The 26810-nt window shown below is 43.9% G+C and overlaps 1 protein-coding gene and 1 long non-coding RNA gene across 5 annotated transcripts in view; one reads left to right on the top strand and one right to left on the bottom strand.

The window, feature by feature from the left end:
- LOC100496169 (selection and upkeep of intraepithelial T-cells protein 6) overlaps positions 1 to 26810 on the bottom strand; it is an 84445-nt gene that overhangs the window by 26089 nt on the left and 31546 nt on the right. The window contains exons 1-5 of one of the 4 annotated variants that reach the window (XM_031891212.1): positions 23722 to 23771; positions 22598 to 22724; positions 21884 to 21928; positions 13475 to 13542; positions 4936 to 5030 (exon numbers count right to left, since the gene is read on the bottom strand). In XM_031891212.1, coding sequence (XP_031747072.1) covers positions 4936 to 5008 — 73 coding nt within the window. In that variant the 5' untranslated portion in view covers positions 5009 to 5030; positions 13475 to 13542; positions 21884 to 21928; positions 22598 to 22724; positions 23722 to 23771. Of the gene's footprint in view, positions 1 to 4935; positions 5031 to 13474; positions 13543 to 21883; positions 21929 to 22597; positions 22725 to 23393; positions 23483 to 23721; positions 23772 to 26810 lie in introns of those variants that run through there. The other 3 variants (XM_018089612.2, XM_031891213.1, XM_018089611.2) reach the window with 3 other exon arrangements.
- On the top strand, positions 19064 to 21449 carry LOC116406666. The gene is made up of 3 exons (XR_004219729.1): positions 19064 to 19166; positions 20075 to 20277; positions 21170 to 21449. It is a non-coding gene; the product is annotated as an uncharacterized LOC116406666 (long non-coding RNA).

Raw genomic sequence — 26810 nt, 5'->3', positions numbered from 1 at the left:
GGCTAGGACCATGGGTATGCCCACACCTGCATTTCTTCCCAATAGGCATCAATTTGAACATTTTGCGTATTTGGGGCATCAGGTAAATTCTTCTCCATTACCCAGGAAACATCCCTCTGTGTCTACACAGAAGTAAAAAATAAAAAAAAAAGTGAGGAGGGAGATCCTACCTACCTGTCCGGCAGGATTCATTTTAATTGGCTTGGTAGAGCTTGTTGGCTCTGTTGGCTTTTGTGCCTGTTGCTGGAGTAGCACATTTTGTTGTGCCAACAGAGCCACTTTTTGCCTTTTAAGTTCTACCTGCTCCTCTTGCAGGTTCAACATGGCAGCCTCATGCTGTGCTTTCCTGGCCTGAGGGAGTCTGACCATCTCAGCCTCATGCTGTGCCTTCTGTTCCTCGCTGGCCTGCTGAAGGCTTAGCATTGTTGACTCATGTGCGGCCTTGCGTGCCTGACCTGCATTGTAGGCGTTAGTGGCCACACACAAGTCAGTATGCATGGTGTCTAATTTTTTCATTAAGGCTTTGTGGTGCCTTATTAGGGATTTGTGGAACTTATCTTTGTCATGTTCCTTGGGGCCCACCTTCTCTCGTGCGGCCTGGGTTGGGAGCTGCTGCTGCTGGGGAATGTTGGCCAGCTCCTCATCTGAGAATAAGGCCATGTCACTGCCACTGACGTGGGACCCTCTCTCACTTGCCTCCCCACTAAATGTCTTTCCTTCAATTGCAGGATGGCGCTGTGGGGAGTGGAGCCTTGGAAAAAAAGTTTATTTAATTTTTTGTTATCTTCATGATGCAAAACAAACTTCATGGACACTGATTGTCAGTTTTGTTCAAACATGACAAAGTTTATTTGTACCCAAAAATTTGTGGACATTGATTCATTCCAAATGAGGCAAAAAGGTTAAATCAAGTTGAAAAGATTGACTGTCCAAAAGTCAAAGATGAACTGACTGCACCTAACCAAGCAAGACACACTTGGCAAATAACACACCAATCTTATTAGCAATACACTGCACTTCTGTAACTGAAACAGCTGCAATATACACAGACACAATTCATTATTATGCCACTGCACAAGCCTAACACAAAACACAGGTCGAACCAAATTTGTTAAGAATAATACCTGGAACGGGAGCAGATGCCGTTTGTCTGCGCCTGCTCGGCCCAGGTGGAGATGAATCTGTTGGAGAAAAAGATTGTTTAACCTTAATCTTAAGCTTCTCTTCAAGAGTAAATACACTTGGATTATGGTCATTACACCTACCTTGGCCAACATTCCAGTCTGTATCAAATGTGCCGAAGACACCTCGCACGCTCTCCCTGTGTAGGAAAGGCAGCAGCAGCTCCTCATACCGGGTGAAAAATGTACAAATACAAATGTAAGAAATGTATATTCTATATATATATATATATATATATATATAGGAACAGGTCACCACGGCGTCCTTCTAATTAGAGCGGGTACTGGGAGTTGCAGTTCAGCCTCACAGTGATTCGAGCGCCCTTTCTTCCTTTTTTGCACACTTGTTGAATTTTATTTATTTCACTGGGATTTCCCGCTCCTTTTACACAGGGTGATTCACTTCTCTTGCACTTTCAACTCATTTTTTATGGTTTCCTTTGTAATTGTTTTATTCAAATTGTGTCTGTACAGTGTCTGGTGTTTAGACACGCCCACTCTATGATGTCATCAAGCCTTGCCACTGCTGGGTTTATCAGGGGGGTTTGATTGCCACATCTGCACTTTGAGAAAGGCTGCTCGTGTGGTCGAAACGTCAGTCCTTGATCCAAATAAAAAAATTTTTTGTTTTTTGCATCTAAGACCTGAGTGTGCGGCATATTCTTTCTAATTTTATTTATATTATATATATATATATATATATATGCATGTTTTTTTCAAAAACACACAATAAAGTTCACAATAGAGGGAATTTTAAATATGTTGTGACATTTTGAAAAAAAATACATATACACATATATATATATATATATACACATCTATTTTCAAATACATATGCATAAATAAGTTTAAAGCAGGGGGGAAGCAGCAGGGAGCGGCCCATAGTGTGAGTCATTTGGGGAAGGGCCACGAATGCTTTAGGGGGCTCTGGCTAACAATGTCTGTGTGTCCTTTGTATTGATGTGAGGGTTCACAGGGGGAGGGGCCAGTGGGGGCATGGGAGGAGGGGGGCCCAAAAAATGTTCTTGTGAGGGGCCCCGTTATTTATGATGGTGGCCCTCTGTGTATGAATGTATATATATGTATGTATAATAGATTTAAATAACATCTTGCAATACTATCTCACAGAACTTCAGATGGATGTGGTGCCTCTTCTCCCTCCAGAGGCCCAACCCCAGGCCCCCCAGGCTCCAGAGGCCCCACAGGCTCCAGCAGCCCCCGAGGCTGCAACGGCACCCGAGGCCCCAGAGACTCAAGAGGCCCCCAAAGGCCCCAGCAGCACCAGAGAAACCCAAGGCCCCAGCAGCACCAGAGGCCCCCGAGGCTGCAGCAGCACCAGAGGCCCCCGAAGCTCCAGCAGCACCAGAGAAACCCAAGGCCCCAGCAGCACCAGAGGCCCCCGAGGCTGCAGCAGCACCAGAGGCCCCCAAAGCTCCAGCAGCACCAGAGGCCCCAGAGCCTGAAGAGGCCCCAGAGGCTCCATCAGCCCTGGAGACTCCCCAGGCCCCGGACACCCTCCCCTGGAGACCTCCACTGGAGACAACTCTCCCCAGGCCCCGGACTCTCCCCAGGCCAAACACTGGGCACCAGATCCTCCTGTGGATGAAGGACCCTCATGACGGACCGAAGATGTGGGGACCCAAACAGCACCTGGGTGGAGTGACCCCACACTTTGGTCAATGCAGGAGGATCTGTACAACATCAAGGCCCAGTTGGCCCAGCTCCAGGGGAACATCAAGGGCAGCAAGCCCTATGTTTTATTTTTTATATTTTTTTCTAAAAATTTTAAACTTTTAGTAGTGTAAAAATAAAAGTTTTTAGTTTTGTACTTTTGAACTGGGTAATGTCTAATTATTTATCCTTCATTGATATGGTATTCTATACTTCCATGTAGTTTCCCCTACACTCTTACATTTATCAGTAACACATCAATATGCTATATGGGTTAAATGTTTGCAAATATTCTGCCAACAATTTTGTCTTTAGCCCATTTTGCTGAATAGTAAAACTTGTGCTAATTAGTACTTAGCGTATTTTCTGGCGAGTGGGATAACTGCCAATCCAATGATTTGTTGACAGAATAATTGCAATATTATATTTGTCCCCCTTTAATAAAGTGCCCATAACATATTTGCCATTCTGTGTATAAATTGTGCCACTTAATTTAAGCCACTTTAGTAAACGGACCCCTAAGTATTTGGCAAAATATTTCTTAAATGCCCCCCTCCCCATTTACTGGCCTAATTTCATGTTGTACTACACAGCTTTGAGGACATAAGTTACACACATAATAATAGGCGTGCCATACATACAAGTAAAGTAAGCAGGAAAGAAGCCAAAAAGGAAGGAAAGACAGTAAGCCAAAAGGAAAAGCCAGTTGAGTAGAAAAGCAGATGAGCAAGTGTTTAAATAGAAAGATGAATGTAAGATATTTACCTGTATCTGGAGTCCTCTGCCAGCTTTTTTTCAGGACCCACTTTATATCCTGGTACCCCTTCTTGCAGTGATGGACATTGCAGAGACACACACCCACGCTGTAAACGCGCTCTGAAATGTCCTTCCAGGCCTTAGCTTTTATAGCAGTGGGTGTTTTTGTGGCATATTTGCCACAAAAACTTTGTTGTACACTTTGTTGTACACTGGCACCAGCCCCTCTATGAGTGCCTCATTCTCAAATTCATTAAATTTGAGATTCCGCAGCCTCTCCTGCCTCTTCCTTTTCCCAGATGATGGGCCAGATGAGGGGGGAGGAAGCTCATCGCTCTCACCGGTGGCTTCCTCTGGACGGTAGTCCCTGTCTGTGCCCTCAGGCTCTGACACATCAGGGCTCCCCAAGTATACTAACCTCTCCGAGTCACTACTAGAGCTAGGGGACATGGTAGGAGAAAGGTGCTAACCCTTCTTTTTAGCAGCCTGCATGTTTTGTTTTTCTCTCTCTCTCTCTCTCTCTAGCACATCTGTGCTCTCCCAGGGCAAATGTGCAAAATGGCACCAGTTTTACGCTGCCACGTGCGTCAAGTCGCGTGGCATTTGCCGCGTGCGAAATGTCATGAAAATTTAGACGCGATAAAATTTTTACCGCACGCTATAAATAGCACACGTTTTCACGCACTTTAGCGAATCAGCCATAGTGTCTGGGGCTCCTCATTTATTCCAAACCTCTAGAAAAGCAACCATCTCAGCAGGGTCAGTTAGTCTTCTCTTGCTAGGAAATAGCCTGCATATCGAGAAATGCCTCCTGTTTTGGAACTGGCAAGAGTTGCTTTACCTGTAGGGGGCTGTACAGAAATGGAGGGACCGGGGAGGAGAATGAGCTCTGTGACACTGTGGGGGTGAGCATAAACAACAGACAAAAAGGGTGTTTTATGCCTGCAACAAAATTAAATGGCCTGACACTTGTACTTGTGAGGGTCTCCATAGTGCTATGCCTGACCAATGGATCAGGGCATCAATCTACACACAAACATAGGGCACCTCCACAGTTTTCCAGAAAAAGGATGGATCAAGATACTTCCATCAGCCTAAAGCACATATATATTTATAGTAACCCCCCATTTGTAATATAAGGCACTAATATTAACTCATAGCAACCAATACGATACTTGCTTGTTAAACAGGTGACCTGTAAATGCTACCTGCTGCTTGGTTGCTATGGGTTACAGCTCTGGAGAAAATTTAGTGCCTTTAATAACATAACATAACACTAGATTCTTAATGATACTTTCATTACTGACATAAAGTAAAAAGTTCTTACCTGAAAGAGACACTTTATTCATTGACCAAAGAATTAAGAAGACAGTTGTAATCTTGTACATGATGGATGCCATAATCCCTAACAAACAGTCTAATCTGCAATGAGGAATAAATAAATACATTAATAAATAAATAAATGTGAGCCTAGGACACCACAAAGAAGACTGGCTGGAAGGTGGGAGAAAGCCCTGAGGCTTGCTGGGAGCCCCAGAGGACATCTGGGCAGAAAGGAGGAGCCAGAGAGTGTCAGGGTTTGGAACCAAATCCGTTGGACCAGCAGAGGTTATAAAGAGTTTTTTTCTGCAGCATCCAGCCGGAACCAACAGAGAGAAAGTGTTTAGGGAGCAGGGTCAGACTGGGGGATAAAGGGCCCACCAGGGCTCCCACCCCAAGGGCCCTGCAGGTGCCCCCGCTGGCCACATCCCCTAATTCCCCCCCCTGCAGGGCCCCCTAATCCCCCTCACAGGGCTCCGCACCCAATGTCCTCCCCCGAGCATGCGTAATTTAATGCATCGGGAGGATCGGTCAGGGAGGAGGAGCGCCGGCAAGGGTCAGGTCTGGGCCACCGGGGCCCACTAGAACCGGGTCCCACTGGGATTTTTCCCAGTGTCCCGGCAGCCCAGTCCGACCCTGTAGGGAGGAATGCTGTGTTGAACTTAGCCATGTGAGGCCTAGAGCCCCAGTTGTACAGAGAGCCCAACCTGTTCCCTGCCAAGCGGCTAGATACCCAGGAGGTGAGGCCGGGAGCCCCAGTTATACAGAGAGCCCCCCCTGTTCCCTGCCAAGCGGCTAGATACCCAGGGGGTGAGGCCGGGAGCCCCAGTTATACAGAGAGACCCCCCTATTCCCTGCCAAGCGGCTAGATACCCAGGAGGTGAGGCCGGGAGCCCCAGTTATACAAAGAGAGCCCATCCTGTTCCCTGCCAAGCGGCTAGATACCCAGGAGGTGAGGCTGGGAGCCCCAGTTATACAGAGAGAGCCCCCCTATTCCCTGCCAAGTGGCTATATACCCAGGGGGTGAGGCCGGGAGCCCCAGTTATACAGAGAGCCCCCCCCTGTTCCCTGCCAAGTGGCTAGATACCCAGGAGGTGAGGGTGGGAGCCCCAGTTATACAGAGAGAGCCCACCCTGTTCCCTGCCAAGTGGCTAGATACCCAGGAGGTGAGGCTGGGAGCCCCAGTTATACAGAGAGAGCCCACCCTGTTCCCTGCCAAGCGGCTAGATACCCAGGAGGTGCCAGTACCACTGTTGAGAGTGTCTGTGCTGCAGAGATGCTTGTGTGTCTGCCTCTGAGAGTGACCCACCAAAGGGAGGATATTGGCAAGGGTCCCCTCTGTGAGGACAGATGTTTCTGTACCTGCTATGTGGGAGCAACTGCTGTACCCAATGACAGGGGCAGGTAGCACTACCTGTGGTAATAAGAGCTCTTGCCAAGAGAAAAACTTTCTGTAAAGGGCTATTAAAAGTATTGTGCTCGCTAGTCAATCAGAGTGTGTTTTATCTGCTACTGAGACAGAGACATCCCCATGTGTCCAGAGTGCAGGATTATTAATTGTGTTAGATGCCCTTTGCATATCTTTACTTTTACATAAAATGTATCTTTGTTACTACAAATTGTGTATTTTTATTTTCCTAATGGAATCCCCCTGAGGCGCACTCTTCAGTGCCCATTAAGTGGAGGCACCACTCTGTAAATCCCAGTTCCCAGTATCTTTCAGAAGCAAAGAGGATCAGGTCTACAGGATTTTCAAAACAGGTAACCACCAAGAAAAGAGCGTATGATCCTTTTCTACAAGAGTGTGGTAAGAAAAGGGTTACATATATATGTAAGAAGTGGTAAGCTACCCCTTTTCTCAGACAGTCCCCTAGATCTGAGACAGTCCTTAACTATAGGAACACATGTTGAAACCTAGACCAAAAGGGCATAGTAGGTAAGACAGTGTAAAGGTGGCCACGCATGTGGTGATTTGCGATCTTTTGTGCATCCATCGGCAGATAAGGAGGTAGAAACAATAGGATTTCTACCTCCTTCTGCCGATTTAGCGCTGAAGGCAGATTTTAGTCAGGCGCCTTCTATGGCGCCCAGTCAAAATCTTTTAACTGGCCCGATCGGTGAGTCGACCGATATCAGCAGGTTCCTGCGGTATCGGTCGACTCGCCGACTTGCCATACACGCACCGAATATCGTACGAAACGAGGTTTCATATGATATTATCGGTGCGTGTATGGCCAGCTTAAGGTAATATCCTGTAATTAGATCACTCCAGGAGTGATAGATAAGGTCAGGTCAGCTAACCAGAAGCCTGCACTCTGCCAAGGAGACTTAGTAAGGCTTAGAGTCCTGAGTATATTACTCAAGTGTAGGGACCTAAGCATAGGTGGAGGGTGAATTTTCTGTTTGGGGAGGCTAAGTGAAAAAAATTAATTAGGAAGACCAATTGCTAAGTTGCTAGGAATAGGCCATTCTATATCATACTAAAAATTAACTTAAAAGTGAACCATCCCTTGAGATGTGTTTTAGTTTTGTAGCGAGAGAGGCAATGGGTATTGACATCCCAGGCACATTAGATACAGTGAGACGCAGTCTGTATATACAAAACCAGTGCATTACATACAGTGAGACGCAGTCTGTATATACAGAACCAGCGCATTATATACAGTGAGATGCAGTCTGTATATACAGAACCAGCACATTATATACAGTGAGACACAGTCTGTATATACAGAACCAGCGCATTATATACAGTGAGATGCAGTCTGTATATACAGAACCAGCGCATTATATACAGTGAGACACAGTCTGTATATACAGAACCAGCACATTATATACAGTGAGAGGCAGACTGTATATACAGAACCAGCGCATTATATACACTGAGAGGCAGACTGTATATACAGAACCAGTGCATTATATACAGTGAGACGCAGTCTGTATATACAGAACCAGCACATTATATACAGTGAGACACAGTCTGTATATACAGAACCAGCGCATTATATACAGTGAGATGCAGTCTGTATATACAGAACCAGCGCATTATATACAGTGAGACACAGTCTGTATATACAGAACCAGCACATTATATACAGTGAGAGGCAGACTGTATATACAGAACCAGCGCATTATATACACTGAGAGGCAGACTGTATATACAGAACCAGTGCATTATATACAGTGAGACACCATCTGTATTAACAGAACCAGCACATTATATACAGTGAGACTGTAGAATATCATGTATTTATTATAAAAATTTTGTATAAGTATTATGGTCAAAGTACCACTCACCCAGGTGAAAATATCATTATTGTGTGGAGTTACAAATTATATGCAAAGTACAAACAGCCAGTCAATCATATCCTTGACAGCTCACAGGAATAATCTGTATAATTAATGCATATAAATACAGTGTCGGACTAGCCCACCAGGATACCAGGAAAACTCCCGGTGGTCCCAGGTGTCAGTGGCCCCTCTTGCTCCTAACTATTTGCTGGGGTTGGACTGGGCCATTGGGATACCAGGAAAACTCCCGGTGGTCCCAGGTGTCAGTGGCCCCTCTTGCTCCTAACTATTTGCTGGGGTTGGACTGGGCCATTGGGATACCAGGAAAACTCCCGGTGGTCCCAGGTGTCAGTGGCCCCTCTTGCTTCTAACTATTTGCCCAGTTGAATGGTCATTCCCTATTTCTGTATGGGTAAAGGGATAAAAGGATAGAGGAAAGATGCTTGGATAATAAAGAGGTTAAGGGAGGAGAGGTTGAGTGAGGAGAGGAGGATTAATAGTTTAGAAAGTGGATCGATGGTCCAAGGTTTTCAGGAGGGCCCCTGGCATCTCAGTCCGACACTGTATAAATATAATTTTAAGTATATGTGATATATGTGTATGTGTCATATATGTGAGTGTGTGTCTGGATGTGTGCCCATCTTTCAGGAAGAGAGATTGTCTGTTCCTCAAAGGAAAAGAGAGATTTGTCTGTCCCTCCTGGGAAGAGAGCGAGAGAGACTTGTGTCCAAGAGCACTGTATATGCCGGGTGTCAGTATGTCCCTACCCCCCAAGTATCTATAAAAGGCAAGAGCATATGTTAAAAGGCGTGCTCAGTCCTTTCCCAAATTAACTTGCATGTATGTGTGAATGGCAGGTGTACATTTCATATGCTGCGGAATTATAATAAAAATGAAAATATCTTACATAACCCCCCTGAAATGGATCACCTATTCATTCAACACAGTATAATTTTATTTTGAACTCAGGGAAGTCCATGGGGAAAAATCCTCAGACATTTTCAAATGTCTCTTGAAACCTGTGAAATGTCTATAATGTAAATATTATGTAATAATTCATTATCATGTAATGAGATGGTAAACAGCGATAGGATATAAGATCTAATCTAACTATCCCTAAGAGTGTCTCGTCCAACTCAGATTTATTCCTTTTGGATTTAGCTCTAGTCATTGTCCTCCAATGTTTTGGTATTAAACTTTCCATGCAACCTTCCTTATCACTCTGCATTTGACTGTAGTTGATTGTAACTTCTTCATCCCGTCTTTCTACAGCATAGTACCATCATGTACCAAAGCAGAAGCCAATAGTATTACAGGTGTCCAGAAATCAGTTTAACTAGTAGTCTCTTGTTACTACTTAACACAATTTTTTATACAACACTTGGCAAACATTTCTTCTGTGTATGATGCCAGGAACATCTTTTTTGGAATCTTTATCCATTCCATGTAAGTGCTTTCTTTGATTCTCTGGTCTTGCAAGACTTAGAACCCAATAATACTTGACATCCATTCAGGCATGAGCTACTGAGTCCCTATGGAGAATAAGGGAACCGCACTGGTACAGAGATTCACCAACACCCTTTTAGGCCCTGGCCATTCTCTGCCCCTTTATAGGCCCCTGGTAAGGCCTCACCCTGAGTATGGGGGGCAGTTTTGGGCTCCAGTCCTTAGGATATTAATGAGCTGGAGAGAGTGCAGAGACAGCAACTAAACTGGTAAAGGGGATGGAAGATTTAAACTATGAGGTTAGACTGTCGAGGTTGAGGTTGTTTTCTCTGGAAAAGAGGCGCTTGCGAGGGGACATGATTATTCTGTACAAGTACATTAGAGGGGATTATAGGCAGATGGGGGATGTTCTTTTTTCCCATAAAAACAATCAACGCACCAGAGGCCCCCCCTTTAGATTAGAGGAACGGAGCTTCCATTTGAAGAAGCGTTTCACAGTGAGGGCAGTGGGGTTGGGGAATGCCCTGCCGGGGGATGTTGGGTAGGGGGTTCCTCACGGTGAGGGCAGTGAGGGGGTTGGGGAATGCCCTGCCGGGGGATGTTGGGTAGGGGGTTCCTCACGGTGAGGGCAGTGAGGGGGTTGGGGAATGCCCTGCCGGGGGATGTTGGGTAAGGGGTTCCTCACGGTGAGGGCAGTGAGGGGGTTGGGGAATGCCCTGCGGGGGATTTTGGGTAGGGGTTCCTCACGGTGAGGGCAGTGAGGTTGGGGAATGCCCTGCCGGGGGATGTTGGGTAGGGGTTCCCAGGCCCGGATTTGTGGTGAGGCCACAAAGGCCCGGGCCTAGGGCGGCACAAATATAGGGGCAGCATACCGCCCCGCTGCAACGAAATTTTGACATTTTGCTCCCATACGGAGCAGTGGGGATTTCTCCCCACTGCTCCTTATGGGAGTTAAATGCCTGCACATGCACGCTTGCGTCGACGTGGTGCGGGGAGAGGGGGGTTTGTTCACGCATGCGCAGGGGGCGCGAATGGGGGGCGGCTGAATTTGAAATCCGGCACTGAGGGTTCCTCACGTTGAGGGCAGTGAGGTTGGGGAATGCCCTGCCGGGGGATGTTGGGTAGGGGGTTCCTCACAGTGAGGGCAGTGAGGGGGTTGGGGAATGCCCTCCCGGGGGATGTTGGATAGGGGGTTCCTCATGGTGAGGGTAGTGAGGTTGGGGAATGCCCTGCCGGGGGATGTTGGGTAGGGGGTTCCTCACGGTGAGGGCAGTGAGGGGGTTGGGGAATGCCCTGCCGGGGGATGTTGGGTAGGGGGTTCCTCACAGTGAGGGCAGTGAGGGGGTTGGGGAATGCCCTGCCGGGGGATGTTGGGTAGGGGGTTCCTCACGGTGAGGGTAGTGAGGTTGGGGAATGCCCTGCCGGAGGATGTTGGGTAGGGGGTTCCTCACGGTGAGGGCAGTGAGGGGGTTGGGGAATGCCCTGCCGGGGGATGTTGGGTAGGGGGTTCCTCACGGTGAGGGCAGTGAGGGGGTTGGGGAATGCCCTGCCGGGGGGTGTTGGGTAGGGGGTTCCTCACGGTGAGGGCAGTGAGGGGGTTGGGGAATGCCCTGCCGGGGGATGTTGGGTAGGGGGTTCCTCACGGTGAGGGTAGTGAGGTTGGGGAATGCCCTGCCGGGGGATGTTGGGTAGGGGGTTCCTCACGGTGAGGGTAGTGAGGTTGGGGAATGCCCTGCCGGGGGATGTTGGGTAGGGGGTTCCTCACGGTGAGGGCAGTGAGGTTGAGGAATGCCCTTCCTAGAGATGGGGTAATGGCAGACTCTGTTAATGCCTATAAGAGGGACCTGGATGAGTTCTTGAACAATCAGAATACCCAAGGCTATTGTGATACTAATACCTACAGTTAGTACTAGTGGTTGTATATATAGTTTATGTATGTGAGTGTATAGATTGGTAAGTGTGGGTTGTGTGTGCTGGGTTTTCTTGGATGGGTTGAACTTGGTAGCATGAGTAAGCTGTACTCCTTTAGTCTTATGCAAGCTTGTGAAGGCTATTAGAATATCTGTCATGTCTCTAGCATAGCTTCCATCATCTTTTTGTTTATTGTTGCCCATTAACAGTGAACTCTCTCTGCTGGCTGTTTGCTGTAAATGCAGGTATTCATTTTCTGTGGAGCCTCTGATCCTTTGGAACCATCATACTCCTGACATGTGATGTATTACAATGCATTTTGGGAGTCCAGACTCCATTTTGTAGCCCATGCTGTGGAAGAAGCACACAACATCCATCTTCTCCCCCATGGTAGCATCGCTGGTAAGCACTATGGACATAAAACCTGCACTGAGCCATCCATTAAAGCTGCCAGCACCACAGCGACACTGTTACATATAAATTAGTCCAGCACTGATGTGTTTATGTTGCAGCTGTTATCTGTGTTAGTATATTTGCCTTTTACTCATTGTGTTTATTTCATTTGTTACAGTTTCACCACTTATTTTCCACAATCAGATTTCACCCTTGGGCTCTTTACTGGAGTGTGGGAAGGTTTAGCTGTATGTCAAGCTACATACTACCTCAGGGTAACACGTGGTGAGGGCAGAACAATATCAGTCACTGAGTTTCAGATACTGTAGCAGGCAGGGGGCAACACTCGGAGTAGTGACACAGTTGCTGCAGGTTTAAAATTAACTTCCATCGGCTCAGCTTAAGAATAGATTCATCACACCCCCTTAGGTAGGTCTTTAACAGCAAACACAGTCTTTGGGGAAAGCACCAGTTGGAATAACAGACAAAGATACAACCACTTTAGAAGAAAAGGTCAAAATGTAGCCAGTCCACCATTGGTTAACGAGATGTTTCAATCATCTTCCATATGTCCTTTGCTGAAATTCCATTTTGTATCTCCAAATAGTCCTTAATTTTATTGCATCACTTTTATATCAGGTTTCCTTGGGTGATGTCATCTCCATTTCTGTTGCAGACAAATTAATCTTCTCCATGTGTCCTCATCTATCCCTGACCTACACTGAAAAAACAGTGTCACTAAACCTATATATATATTTATAGGTATATAATAACCCAATCACTGTATTACCATGTCATTCCATGAAGAACTTGTTACTGTCTGGAAAAAAACAGCAAGAAATAAATTGTGAGCTTTTGTGTATTATGTAAGTGTATGATGAATTTACAAAAAAATAAATAAACAATCCAAATAATAGTAGGGGTACAGTACTGTAAGGGCAATAAAGTGAACATGTCAATAAAAATAAACCTTCATTTTACACTTTTACAAAAGTAATAACTAATTTAAACCTATAATTTTATAGTTCAGTGGATGAGAAACAATATCAATAAACATGTTACATAGAGACACTTCTAAACATTCATACATAAATGTATCCAAAGTACACATGAATACACAAATGTGGGTAATACTCAAACCTGTTGATCTAGTGGTCTATTCAATATAAAGTTGAAAAGTGTGGTACATGATCAAATTCACTTTGCCACTTTGCCACCAAGCAATATGGCTGCGTGCTCAAGGAGCTCTGTATGAGCAACACAGGAGCGGGCCCGATATACAACGGCAACCATGGGAAAAACGGGTAAAAGGAGAAGGAGAGGACCCCAGCGAAATGACTTCCAACTGTGCAGCAAGAGATCACACCTCTCTTTACTCGTAAAAGAGCAGACTATCGAAAATGGCACCTGCGGCAGGTGATAGGGAAGATTATATTGAAATGCCGCGTGACTCCTCTGAGGCAGAGAGTGAGGGAGATGAAGAACAGGAGCAGAACATCACTAGCTACCTTGTGAATCCCGTTCTGAAATGAATACAATACTCCAGGAGATGACCGCCTTATTGAGAGAGGAGCTGCTGGAAATTAAAAGAGATATGATAAATATATGTGCACAGACTAATGACATAGAAGCAAATCAGAGTAAGTTGGTTCAGAATGAAAAGTTACTATACTCAGTTAAGTACACAAAAGCGTGCCACAGCTGAAAAGCAGAGACAGATGGGGGATCTAGAAAACAGGAATAGAAGAAATAACATAAGAGTGAGAGGTATGCCAAAAATTATTTCTACAGATGAGATTCAGTCTGCCCTGTTACAGATTTTTAATAGTATACTGAACAGGGAGCAGAATGCTGACATTGCCATAGAAAGAGCCCATAGGGTGCCAAAACCAAAAGGAGCACCTCTCAATGCACCAAAAGACATTTTATGTTGCTTAAATAAATGTAGAAGTTTGTACAAGTTGATCCAGGGACTGGTCCGATTGCCATCTTGGAGTCAGGAAGGAATTCTTTACCCTCTGGGGCAAATTGGAGAGGCTTCAGATGGGGTTTTTGCCTTCCTCTGGATCAACTAGCAGTTGGGTTATATATAGGCATTATGGTTGAACGTGATGGATGCATGTCTTTTTTCAACCCAACTTACTATGTTACTATTAGACATGTTGAGAGAGGTTAAGCTTTTGGAGGATAAATATAGGAGAGGGGATATACCGTTCATACTCGAATATAAGCTGATCTGAATATAAGCTGAGGTACCTAATTTTACCTAAGAATACTGGAAAAACCTACTGACTCAATTATAAGCCTAGGATGGGAAATGCAGCAGCTTCTAAGTTTCAATAATCAAAATAATGTTACTGAACAAATATGTGCAGGGAATGAGTATGCGAGATGCCAGACTCCCCCCTACTGCCTCCTCTAGCAGGGTCACCTGGAGAAGTAATCACTCATTAATACCTGCCTTGCTCCTCAACCTGTCAACCTTATAAAGTGAGAGGATTCAGCTTGAGGTTTACTTCAAGGAGCTCCCTCCCTCCTCACCTCAATAGCATGCAGGCTTGATGTTCCATTTCCTGCCTGCTTCAAACAGTTCCATTCCTGCCTGCTTGTAAAGACTCTCCCTCTCCCTCACCATTAGACATAGACACCGGAGCTGAAAGCAGGGAGCGTGTGATGTCACGCTGGGGGGTGGGGCAAGGAACCAGGAAGGAGCGGAGCACAGAAGAGCACACAGGGAATCAGGTAGCAGAGGGTGTTAGTTGGAGGGACTCAATTATAGGCCAAGGGTTAATTTTTGAGCACATTTTGGGCTTATACTCGAGTGTATATGGTACATTTATTGCCCAATAATCTAACTAATTCTAAATATCAAGTGCTACAAAGTTTACAAAGGAATGCAGATATAATTATCAAAGCTGCATATAAGGGAGGAGCCCTAGTAGTTATGAATATGGAGGATTATATTATTGAGGTAAAGTGAAAGCTAAAGGATATAACAACTTAATGCAAAGTAGATAAAAATCCAATATATAAGATACTTAAGGGAATAAAAATGATGGTGGAAGAAGCAATAAAAATAAAAGTAATTGATGATAAATTAGCAACTTTTCTACAATTTACATATCCCTTACACCTATTTTTTATATATTACTAAAAATTCACAAAAAGATTGAACATCCCCCTGAGAGGCCAATAATTTCTAGTGTAGATTCAATCTTGTCCCCCATTGCTATTTTTGTGGATAAAATAATTAGGCCATATGTTTCATTACATCAGTCCTACATAAGGGATACTAATGACTTTCTGGTAAAATTGTCAGAATACATAGGGAATGTCGGGGACCTCTTGCTGGTCACACTGAATGGAGGTGTGGAGGCTGTCTCAGTTGAACTGGCTGAGGGTGATACAATGGATGGATCACAAAAGAAATTTATTATCCAATGCTTGACTTTTCTCCTATATAACAATTATTTTCAATTCCTGGATGAGTTTTTTATACAGATATGTGGTACTGCGATGGGGTCCAATGTGGCCCCTGCCTATGCAAACATTTTTATGAATCAGTTTGAAAAGAAGTTTGTATATACCAATACATTGTTCCATACACACAGTAAAAAATGGATGCGCTATATAGATGATGTGTTTGCATTGTGGACCGGGCCACGTTGGACCCTTGAAGCATTTGTTCAAGAAATAAATGAGGTACTAAATGTTAACTCAGCTGAAATTCCTTTTTTGTACACAAGAGTATATAAAAATGATACTGGGCTCTTAACTGACCTTTATATAAAACCAACAGATCGGAATTTGCTCCTACATTTTAGTTCCTTCCATCCTCCACAATTAAAGAAAGCTCTTCCGAAATCTCAGTTGAGCAGAGTAAAGAGGATAGTAACCTCAGAGGAAATTGTGGATGTGAGGTTAATGGAAATGTGCAACAAGTTCCGATCCAGGGGGTATTCAGAGGAATTATTACAGAGACAGTTGAAGGATATCCAGGTACAGGATAGGGAAGAGATGCTTCAAAAACAGGCAAAAAAGGTAGCCAGCCATGTTACTTTTGTGTCTCAATTTAATACACTAAGTAAACATATTGCCAAAATTCTGAGGAGACATTGGTCTCTAGTAAAGGATAATCCTCAATTTATAAAGCAGTTTGAGAGACCTCCGGTGATTGCTTATAAAAAGGGTAAGAGTGTAGGTAGTCATCTGGTGAGATCTGACATAGGATCAAAGAATGTTCCTAAAGAGAATATAGCAAAGAAAAAAGGAATGTTTCCGTGTTATAATTGTAATTGTTGCTCTAATGTACAATTGGGGGAGGTTCTTTACCACCCCAGGAGAGGTAATGCAATTAAGATTTTTGGAAGATACTCATGCTGCTTAACGTATGCAGTGTCTGTCATCAAATGTCCGTGCGGCCTGGCATACATTGGGCAGACAATGAGAATGGTCCGCAAACGAATAAGGGAACAAAAATCAGCAATAAATTTGGGTAAAAAAGACCAGGCAGTAGCAGGCCATTTGTCAGGTGCAGCCACAGGTGGGTGGCGGGCAGGAAGGAGCCTATGCGCAGATAACCCCCAGGTTAAAAGGGCCAGACAGCCAAGTGAGATGAACGAGGAAGTTTAATTAAAACAAAACAGAATGAAAATAAAAGTAATGTACAAGCCTGTGATAAGATACAGAGTCCGGTAACAGGTGAATCCAAAAGCAGGCAGAGATCAGTCCAGGCAGAGTTCTAGCAAGTCCGTTAGTCAGGCAGGGGTCAGTCCAGGCAGAGTTCAAGCAATCCAATAATCAGGCAGGGGTCAGTCCAGGCAGAGTTCAAGCAATCCAATAATCAGGCAGGGGTCAGTCCAGGCAGAGTTCAAGCAATCCAATAATCAGGCAGGGGTCAGTCCAGGCAGAGTTCAAGCAATCCAATAATCAGGCAGGGGTCAGTCCAGGCAGAGTTCAAGCAATCCAATAATCAGGCAGGGGCCAGTCCAGGCAGAGTTCAAGCAGATCCATTAGTCAGGCAGGGGTCAGTCCAGGCAGAGTTCAAGCAGATCCATTAGTCAGGCAGGGGTCAGTCCAGGCAGAGTTCAAGCAATCCAGAAAGTCAAGCAGAAGTCAATATCGCAAAAAACCAAACAGGAACCAGGCAGGGAACACAGAAATCAGGAATTGGAAGTGGCAAGATCAGGCTCAGCAGGAACGATGATCAAGCACTGGGTGTTACCCAGAGAGGGTTTATATAGTCTGGTGATTACCAAAGCAGCCACACATGTGATGAACAATATAGACAGGGAAACTGGTAGAAAGGCAGAAGGGACATTAGGGCAACCAATCCCATGTAGCTCAAAGAGCCCCCTGTGGCTCAGCAAGCATGTGCACCTGGAGTTCCGCACACAGTCCAGGGTTTGAATCCCTATAGTTCCTGATATTACCCCCCCTTAAAGATCACCCTCCGAGCGATAGCCCAGTCAAACAACAACATTTTAAACAAATAACATTTATGCATTAAAATAAAGTCATTAAAGGTGTTGCAAGGACTGGATATGCAAGTGAGAATACTGTAAGGCTCAAAACCATCAGCAGAGAGTGAGCCATTAGAGACAGGACCATCAACAGAGAGTGAGTCGCCAGGGTCTGGAACCAGAGCCAGAGGGTCGTCAGGATCAGAAGCCGAAACAGGAGTACCGCCAGAGTCAGGAGCCAGGACAGGAGTGCCGCCAGAGTCAGGAGCCAAAACCAGGACAGGAGTGCCACCAGATTCAGGAGCAGATGCCAGAGAGTCACTAGGAGCATTAACACAAGGTAGGCCACCAGGATCAGGATTTAGAACAGAAAAGTTGCCAGAATCGGAAATCACAGTGGATGAGTAGCCAGGGTCACGAGCCACAGCGGATGAGACGCCAGGGTCACGAGCCACAGCGGATGAGACGCCAGGGTCACGAGCCACAGCGGATGAGACGCCAGGGTCACGAGCCACAGCGGATGAGACGCCAGGGTCATGAGCCACAGCGGATGAGATGCCAGGGTCACGAGCCACAGCGGATGAGACGCCAGGGTCACGAGCCACAGCAGATGAGACGCCAGAGTCAGGAGCCACAGCGGATGAGACGCCAGGGTCAGGAGCCACAGCGGATGAGACGTCAGGGTCAGGAGCCACAGTGGATGAATTACCACACAAAACACCCATTACAGGTGGAGGACCATCATAGACACCCATTACAGGTGGAGCACCATCATACATAGCCACTACAGGTGGAAGGGAGATGCCCAGGGAAGCAACAAGACCACCACTCACTGCAACTGGACTGGCAGAGTCTGCGACAACAGAATCACCAGACCTAGTAGCAGGGAAGGTAGGCCCGGAAGCAATTTTGTCCTCAGAGGCTGGTGGTAGAAGCATTGGCACTGAAGCGAGAGCAGGCACGACCGCTGGCATTGAGGCAGGAGCAGGCACAACTGCTGGCACGGAAGCTAGCAGGACCACTGGCATGATTGCTGGCATGGGAAGGATTGCTGGCACGGTAGCAGTCACAGGCAGGACCGCTGGCATTGAGGCAGGAGCAGGCAGGACCGCTGGCATTGAGGCAGGAGCAGGCACAACTGCTGGCACAGAAGCTAGCAGGACCACTGGCAGGATTGCTGGCACGGTAGCCGTCACAGGCAGGACCGCTGGCACGGAGGCAGGAACTGATGGCTGGAGAACTGGCACAGAGGCAGGAACTGATGGCTGGAGAACTGGCACAGAGGCAGGAACTGATGGCTGGAGAACTGGCACAGAGGCAGGAACTGATGGCTGGAGAACTGGCACAGAGGCAGGAACTGATGGCTGGAGAACTGGCACAGAGGCAGGAACTGATGGCTGGAGAACTGGCACAGAGGCAGGAACTGATGGCTGGAGAACTGGCACAGAGGCAGGAACTGATGGCTGGAGAACTGGCACAGAGGCAGGAACTGATGGCTGGAGAACTGGCACAGAGGCAGGAACTGATGGCTGGAGAACTGGCACAGAGGCAGGAACTGATGGCTGGAGAACTGGCACAGAGGCAGGAACTGATGGCTGGAGAACTGGCACAGAGGCAGGAACTGTTGGCTGGAGAACTGGCACAGAGGCAGGAACTGATGGCTGGAGAACTGGCACAGAGGCAGGAACTGATGCAGACATGACTGCTGGCACGGGAGGAGGCAGCCTTCGGGGTGCAGGTACGGAAGCAGGCGCTGGCTGGGTAGCAGACACCGAAGCAGGCACTGGCTGGGTAGCAGACACCGGAGCAGGCACTGGCTGGGTAGCAGACACCAGAGCAGGCACTGGCTGGGTAGCAGACACCAGAGCAGGCACTGGCTGGGTAGCAGACACCAGAGCGGGCACTGGCTGGGTAGCAGACACCAGAGCAGGCACTGGCTGGGTAGCAGACACCGGAGCAGGCACTGGCTGGGTAGCAGACACCGGAGTGGGCACTGGCTGGGTAGCAGACACCGGAGCGGGTACAGGAACCCGGAGACTGGACTGCGGGTACAGGAACCCGGAGACTGGACTGCGGGTACAGGAACCCGGAGACTGGACTGCGGGTACAGGAACCCGGAGACTGGACTGCGGGTACAGGAACCCGGAGACTGGACTGCGGGTACAGGAACCCGGAGACTGGACTGCGGGTACAGGAACCCGGAGACTGGACTGCGGGTACAGGAACCCGGAGACTGGACTGCGGGTACAGGAACCCGGAGACTGGACTGCGGGTACAGGAACCCGGAGACTGGACTGCGGGTACAGGAACCGGAGACTGGACTGCGGGTACAGGAACCGGCAGGCTAATAGCAGGTGCTAGAGCAGGCAGCAGCAGCTTTTGGGGAGCCGGCACAGGAGCAGACAGCTTTCAGGGAGCTGGCACAGGAGCGGAGTCTGGCACAGGGCTGGACTGCTGGATGGTTGGTATAGGCCCAATCCGTGGGAAAGCTGACAAAGGACCAAGCTGCCTGAGCACAGGTACCAGAAAAATAGGCAAATGAGCAGGAACTGGATCAGGTGACTGAACTGCAGGCAGAGATACTGGTGACTGATCTGTGGGTATAGATATTGTGAAAGTAAACAGTTTTTCTTTGACAATATATAGGGCTGAACTGCAGGTACAGTGGACAACTGGGAGATTGACCTTGAACTTGGTAGTATATGCTGTTGGTATTTCATCCTCAGAATCCATATCTTCCCATTCATCCTCAGAAATATCTATACAGTCACTCTCATCCTCATAACAGAATTCCTCTTCCTCATTCTGAACCGCTGGCTGGAAGGTGATTTGGGGCAAATTTTTTACAGGTGAGCAGAAAGTCAGAAAAAGTCCCTTCTTCCCCTTCATACTTCTTAACAGAAGAAAGCCACTGAGCAGAGAGTTGTAGTTCATTCTGTTCATGTGCTAATGAGGGGTTACCAGCAGGCTCTTTATTGTATGGCTTGATCATACTGTCAGGTGCAGCCACAGGTGGGTGGTGGGCAGGTTGGAGCCTATGTGCAGATAACCCCCAGAACTCCCTTAAAGGGCCAGACAGCCAAGTAAGATGAACGAGGAAGTTTAATGAAAACAAAACAGAATGAAAATAAAAGTAATATACAAGCCTGTGATAAGATAGAGTCTGGTAACAGGTGAATCCGAAGGCAGGCAGGGGTCAGGAACCATTCAGGGAACACAGAAATCAGGCATCGGAAGTGGCAAGACCAGGCTCAGCAGGAACGATGATCGAGCCCTGGGTGTAGCCCGGAGAGGGTTTATATAGTCTGGTGATTACCAAAGCAGCCACACATGTGATGAACAATATAGACAGGGAAACTGGTAGAAAGGCAGAAGGGACATTAGGGCAACCAATACCATGTAGCTCAAAAGCCCCCTGTGGCTCAGCAAGCATGTGCACCTGGAGTTCCGCACACAGTCCAGGGTTCGAATCCCTATAGTTCCTGATACCATTTTATTGAGTATGGACATAGGGTAAATCAACTCAAATTTCAAATTATTGAGACTGTTGAGTTGAGGCAGAGAGGAGGAAATAGATTGAAGGAACTGCTATATAGAGAAGCCTTTTGGATACAAAAATTGGAAACGTCGAGCCCTTTGGGGTTAATTAAAGAATATGATCTGAGACCTATTTTTAGATAAAGTTCCTCCCATATGTGAAAAACTCTATGTGGTTTTTATTTTGCTTTTATCTTTTTACAGGTTGTAAAATATGGACTTGTGTTACTCTGCTTTTTAAAGAACACTTCAAGAGGAAAATTTGATAAACTGATGGCAACATCATTTATTTGATACATTGTTTTTGATACACTGTGTGGTTTGCTATACTGTTTTGTATAAGATTGTGTCCACTGGGTGGTGCACAAGGGTATATAAAGGAAGTTGTTTGAGTGTCAGTTAGCTTGATAAAAGGCCACACCTGCCCTGAAACGTTGCTAGATTGCCCTAAGATGTATGCAATAAAGGCATTTTAAATAAGAAATACTTATGGTGCTGTTCTAAACTAATTTTCATTTGGATATGCCAATGGGAAGAACCTGCACTGATTTAAAACAAATCCACGGTATTATGATGACTACTTTTTGCAAATACAGTATCTTGGTATACAGATACCAGCTATACAAAGCTATACCAACTTAATTTTCCACCTCTATTAGATAAATTAGGAAAACAATTTAATAAATGGAAAGGCCTAGGCCTCTCCTGGTTTGGGAAAATTTAAGCAATAAAAATGACAATTATGCCACAGATACTTTATTTCTTACAAACGATACCAATAATGATACCGAAATGATTCTTTAAGCAAAAAAAACATTGTTTTCTACATTCATGTGGGACAATAAAACACCAAGAATGAAATATAACACTTCAACTTTTCCTAAAAGTAAGGGTGGGTTAGCATTACCAGATACTCACTTCTATTATGTAGCAATCCATCTACGTAGAACTTTCCATTGGTATCTGAAAAATACAAAAAAAGAATGGGTTGAATTAGAACAAGCAGCAGCTCTTATACCTTTAAGCAATCTACTGTGGAGTAGAAACCCTAGTATACCTAGTGATTTGAAACAGCACCCTACAATTGCTGCTATCTTGGATACTTGGTTTAAATACAGGTTTTCGTTAAAACTGATGTAAAGAACTCCTACAGCCTTTAACAATGAATCCTGATTTTACCCCTAGTCTAGATCCTAGAGTATACCAGCAATGGAGTACCTGTAATAATAAAGAAACAAAAGTAACTGATTTTTATAGAAAAAAGTAAAATAGTAAAATTAGCAGCTATTCAGAAAAAATGGGGAAATCATCCAAGAGATCACGGTGCTATTTCCAACTCCATCATTATTTAAGCAAGGTACTGTCTCATTTGAGATAATATACCATGCCCACCTGGGAAACTTTATTAGAGAGCCAGAAGATGCCAGATAAACTGGTTTCTATAATTTATAAAATGCTTATCAATGATCTAGACAGTACATCCCTAAAATAATTTGAAGATTGGGAAAATGAATTAAAAGTATCTCCCCTTTTTTAGTAAGACAAAGGATTCTTCAGAACATTCATAAAGCATCAAGAGCTTATCAAGTAAGAGAAATATATATAATCTTATAATAAGGTGGTATTACATACCAGAAAAATTGCATGTAATCTTCTCTACTTCATCTAAGATTAAAGCATATCTGGTTCACTTGCCCAAAAATGAGGCAATTCTGGTTTGAAATAAGCAATCCATCTACGTAGAACTTTCCATTGGTATCTGAAAAATACAAAAAAAGAATGGGTTGAATTAGAACAAGCAGCAGCTCTTATACCTTTAAGCAATCTACTGTGGAGTAGAAACCCTAGTATACCTAGTGATTTGAAACAGCACCCTACAATTGCTGCTATCTTGGATACTTGGTTTAAATACAGGTTTTCGTTAAAACTGATGTAAAGAACTCCTACAGCCTTTAACAATGAATCCTGATTTTACCCCTAGTCTAGATCCTAGAGTATACCAGCAATGGAGTACCTGTAATAATAAAGAAACAAAAGTAACTGATTTTTATAGAAAAAAGTAAAATAGTAAAATTAGCAGCTATTCAGAAAAAATGGGGAAATCATCCAAGAGATCACGGTGCTATTTCCAACTCCATCATTATTTAAGCAAGGTACTGTCTCATTTGAGATAATATACCATGCCCACCTGGGAAACTTTATTAGAGAGCCAGAAGATGCCAGATAAACTGGTTTCTATAATTTATAAAATGCTTATCAATGATCTAGACAGTACATCCCTAAAATAATTTGAAGATTGGGAAAATGAATTAAAAGTATCTCCCCTTTTTTAGTAAGACAAAGGATTCTTCAGAACATTCATAAAGCATCAAGAGCTTATCAAGTAAGAGAAATATATATAATCTTATAATAAGGTGGTATTACATACCAGAAAAATTGCATGTAATCTTCTCTACTTCATCTAAGATTAAAGCATATCTGGTTCACTTGCCCAAAAATGAGGCAATTCTGGTTTGAAATAAGCACCACAATTTTTAAAATAACAGGTATTAAGGTTTTAAATACTGATTTGACACTTTTATAATTTTATTTAATATATTGGGATAAATATTATGGTATCAGACAAACTAACTTTACATTTACTGAATGTGGCCAAAGCTCTTATTCCTAGAGCATGGAAAACTATAAACCCCCCTACTTACAGAGAATGGCTAAACTTAGTGGAGGAAACAAGGAAATTAGAGGAAATAACTCACCTAATACAAAATAAATTGGACCAATACCGGACAATCTGGACACCTTGGCTAGAGGCAAGTAAAATAACATGTTAATTAGCCACATTAGTTAGGTGGTTATTGTCAGGGTAAGAGTTAAGTGAAATGTATAAACAAAGAGCTGATGTAAGTAATGAGAAACAACTTGATGTATGCCCTTTTTATGATTTATGACTTTTGTATAAGATTATATGATATATGTACTTCCCCTTCTCCCCTTCCCTTCCTTTCTGTACCCTCCCCACCCTTTTTAAAAAAAAAAATTAATAAAGAAAGATAGTTTAAAAAAATTCACTTTAATTTTTATTTCTTTGAGGTATAAAATAATATATACCCTCTTGCTCATTAATATGAGTACATTTTTCATTTATGCTATCACCACAATTCATCATAATAATATGTGAACTAATACCAGAGAGCAGCACTTGTGATTCCTGCCTTTCCTTTCCTTTTATCACACATTTGTACTGTTGATACAGCATCAGCATCTTTAAACAGCAAGTACAAACTTGGAAAAACTGCAACCAACTGTTTTGCAAGCAAAAGTATTTCATACATTTTATATATTCAAGACCCATTACCAATTTATAAAATGTAATATTAGTAACTCTTCTTTGTATAATTTCTCTAGTTTGAGCTTGATATATCAGGTACTAATGACGGTTTAGGCAAAACATCTCACAAATGTGTGTCTTACTGGACATACAACTTCATACAAATAACTCATGTGGTATACATAATGATTTAAGAGATCAATTATTACCCCTCCTTCTAGATGCTAAATACATGCATTATTTTATAACAATCTTAATTAACTATACCTCAAATAATATGTGGGTTTCGTATATGTTATTAAACTATGGCTTCATTAACAAATAATTACTACCTTTCAGAGATGTTATTACCTTTTAAAAACATAATTTCATATGCTTCCTGTGATTCTTACCCCTTATTCCATTATCCTTTGTTAGTAAGTCTTACAATCTATACTACAATATGTAAGGATAAAGGAATATATTATTATATTATCACCATAATAGCTGACCCTTTTCAAAACCACATTTGATTTGGATCACCCTTCCATTCCCTAAAGGAACTTGTAAAACTATTTATGTTCTTGCACATCTCTGCTGTCAGTCAGTTCAGGGTATTAACTACTTTTGGAATATAATCCATAGCTATAGCTAACTCAGGGATTCTGGCATGTGAAACAAAAATACCTTTAACAGTTGCCAGTTGCCAAATGGGAGACAAACATGTCATTTAGACACTACGACCTTGACAAAATATACATTCAAGAATGCGTATGTAAATTTAACAAAATAAAAATTAAATAGTGGACCCAGACTTGGTCATAAAAAAAATAGTAACATATACATCTTGTAATTCATCTCTGTTGATTTTTAAACTATTTATCGTATAATTGGCCAGATTATCCGATAAATCTCAAAATATAATCATCAAAGATCTATAAGATGTATATGGAGTACTTTTGAAAAAAATATCACTGCAGGATATCATTCTTCATACATTTTAGAAAAATGCCAATACATTAATCTGCGCAGTACCACTTTTCCTAATTTGTGCACTTTTAGTTCTTCCTTTACCACATTAACTATGGGGTTTAATCCTTTAGGGCTCTGGCACATGGGGAGATTAGTTGCCCCGCGACAAATCTACTGTGTCTCGGGGGACTAATCTCCCCCAAATGCCTTCCCACCGGCGAAAATGTAAATCGCCGGTGGGATGGCATACGCAGCAGCGCGATTTCGGTGAAATCGCGCAAGTTTCCTCTCGATCGCCTATGCCATCCCACCGGCGATTTACATTGTCGCCGGTGGGATGGCAATCCGGGGAGATTAGTCGCCCGCGAACAGGGAGTTTTGTCACAGGCAACTAATCTCCCAGTGTGCCAGAGCCCTTAGGAAACAATTTGCAAGCAAAGGGGGCAGACTGTTAATTTATGCTGTTAATTTATGTTAATCGCCCCTTATCCACATCAACCACCACCCACATGCACCTGTCAGACACCTATAAACACCACGTGACAAATTGTGACTACAATTCACGTGCAGATGGAACTCCACAATAGTATTAACTAAGTAAGGACATCATTCCCATCATTTCAGTTACAGTCTAACTTATAATATTACTATTGGTTAATCTGTGTGACTACATGAGCAACAAACTATTAATCTCACATGCAATTTTCCTCATGCACTTCGAAAGAGGAAAACAAAAATACTAATAACAATTTCCTTTTCCACTTGGACTAAACCATAATTTCTAGGGAAACTTACCAAAAACATTAAAACAAGTTTCAACATATAAGAAACATAGTTTCAGAAATAATTTCTTTTAGCCATATCATACTATGATACTATGAGTTGGCTATTTCCTCCCCCTCACAGAGGCAAATATACCCAGTAAACTGATGACCCCCAGCAGCTGTTCGCCTGTCTCAAGGAATTGCTGTTCTAGCACCTTAGCAAATTCCATTCCCTTTTAACAAGGTAAAAATATACACTAAGTGCATCTGTTAATACACATACATCATAAGGACAGTATTCAACCTTCATAGGGTTTTATTCAGTAAAGGTTGGCAAACTAAATTTTAATTTAGAATACTTTTTCAGCAGTCAATATACATGGAAATGAAAATGCAACATACTAGAATACATTCTCCCATATAAACAATATATCCCATGGCTTACCAGCTACAGTTAGCAGCATAAAAAATATTGTTTAATTAATCTGGGGATAACCCTGCCCATATTAGGCAGAATTATATGGCATGCCATGACATGCTTTAAATATATGTTTATGTGAAAGATAGTTTATTTAAATGCAATACACCTTTCCATGTATATACTAACTTTGTATTACAACAATACAAAAACCTTTGGTTACTTAATAACATTTTTGCAAACCTTTAGTCAATAATTTAGGTCAAATTAACATTAACCCTTTGATTTTATTTCTATTAACCATTTTAACAACAGAGAATAGCTCCTTCTTTCCTGGCCTCTATGGGTTGTGCTGGTCATTTTGGGATTGCAGCTGTTGCTAGT

Source organism: Xenopus tropicalis, chromosome 8, assembly GCF_000004195.4.
Source record: "Xenopus tropicalis strain Nigerian chromosome 8, UCB_Xtro_10.0, whole genome shotgun sequence".
Taxonomy (NCBI): Eukaryota; Metazoa; Chordata; class Amphibia; order Anura; family Pipidae; genus Xenopus; species Xenopus tropicalis.
The sequence above is the reverse complement of the archived record's forward strand: the minus strand, read 5'-3'. Positions and strand labels throughout refer to the sequence as shown.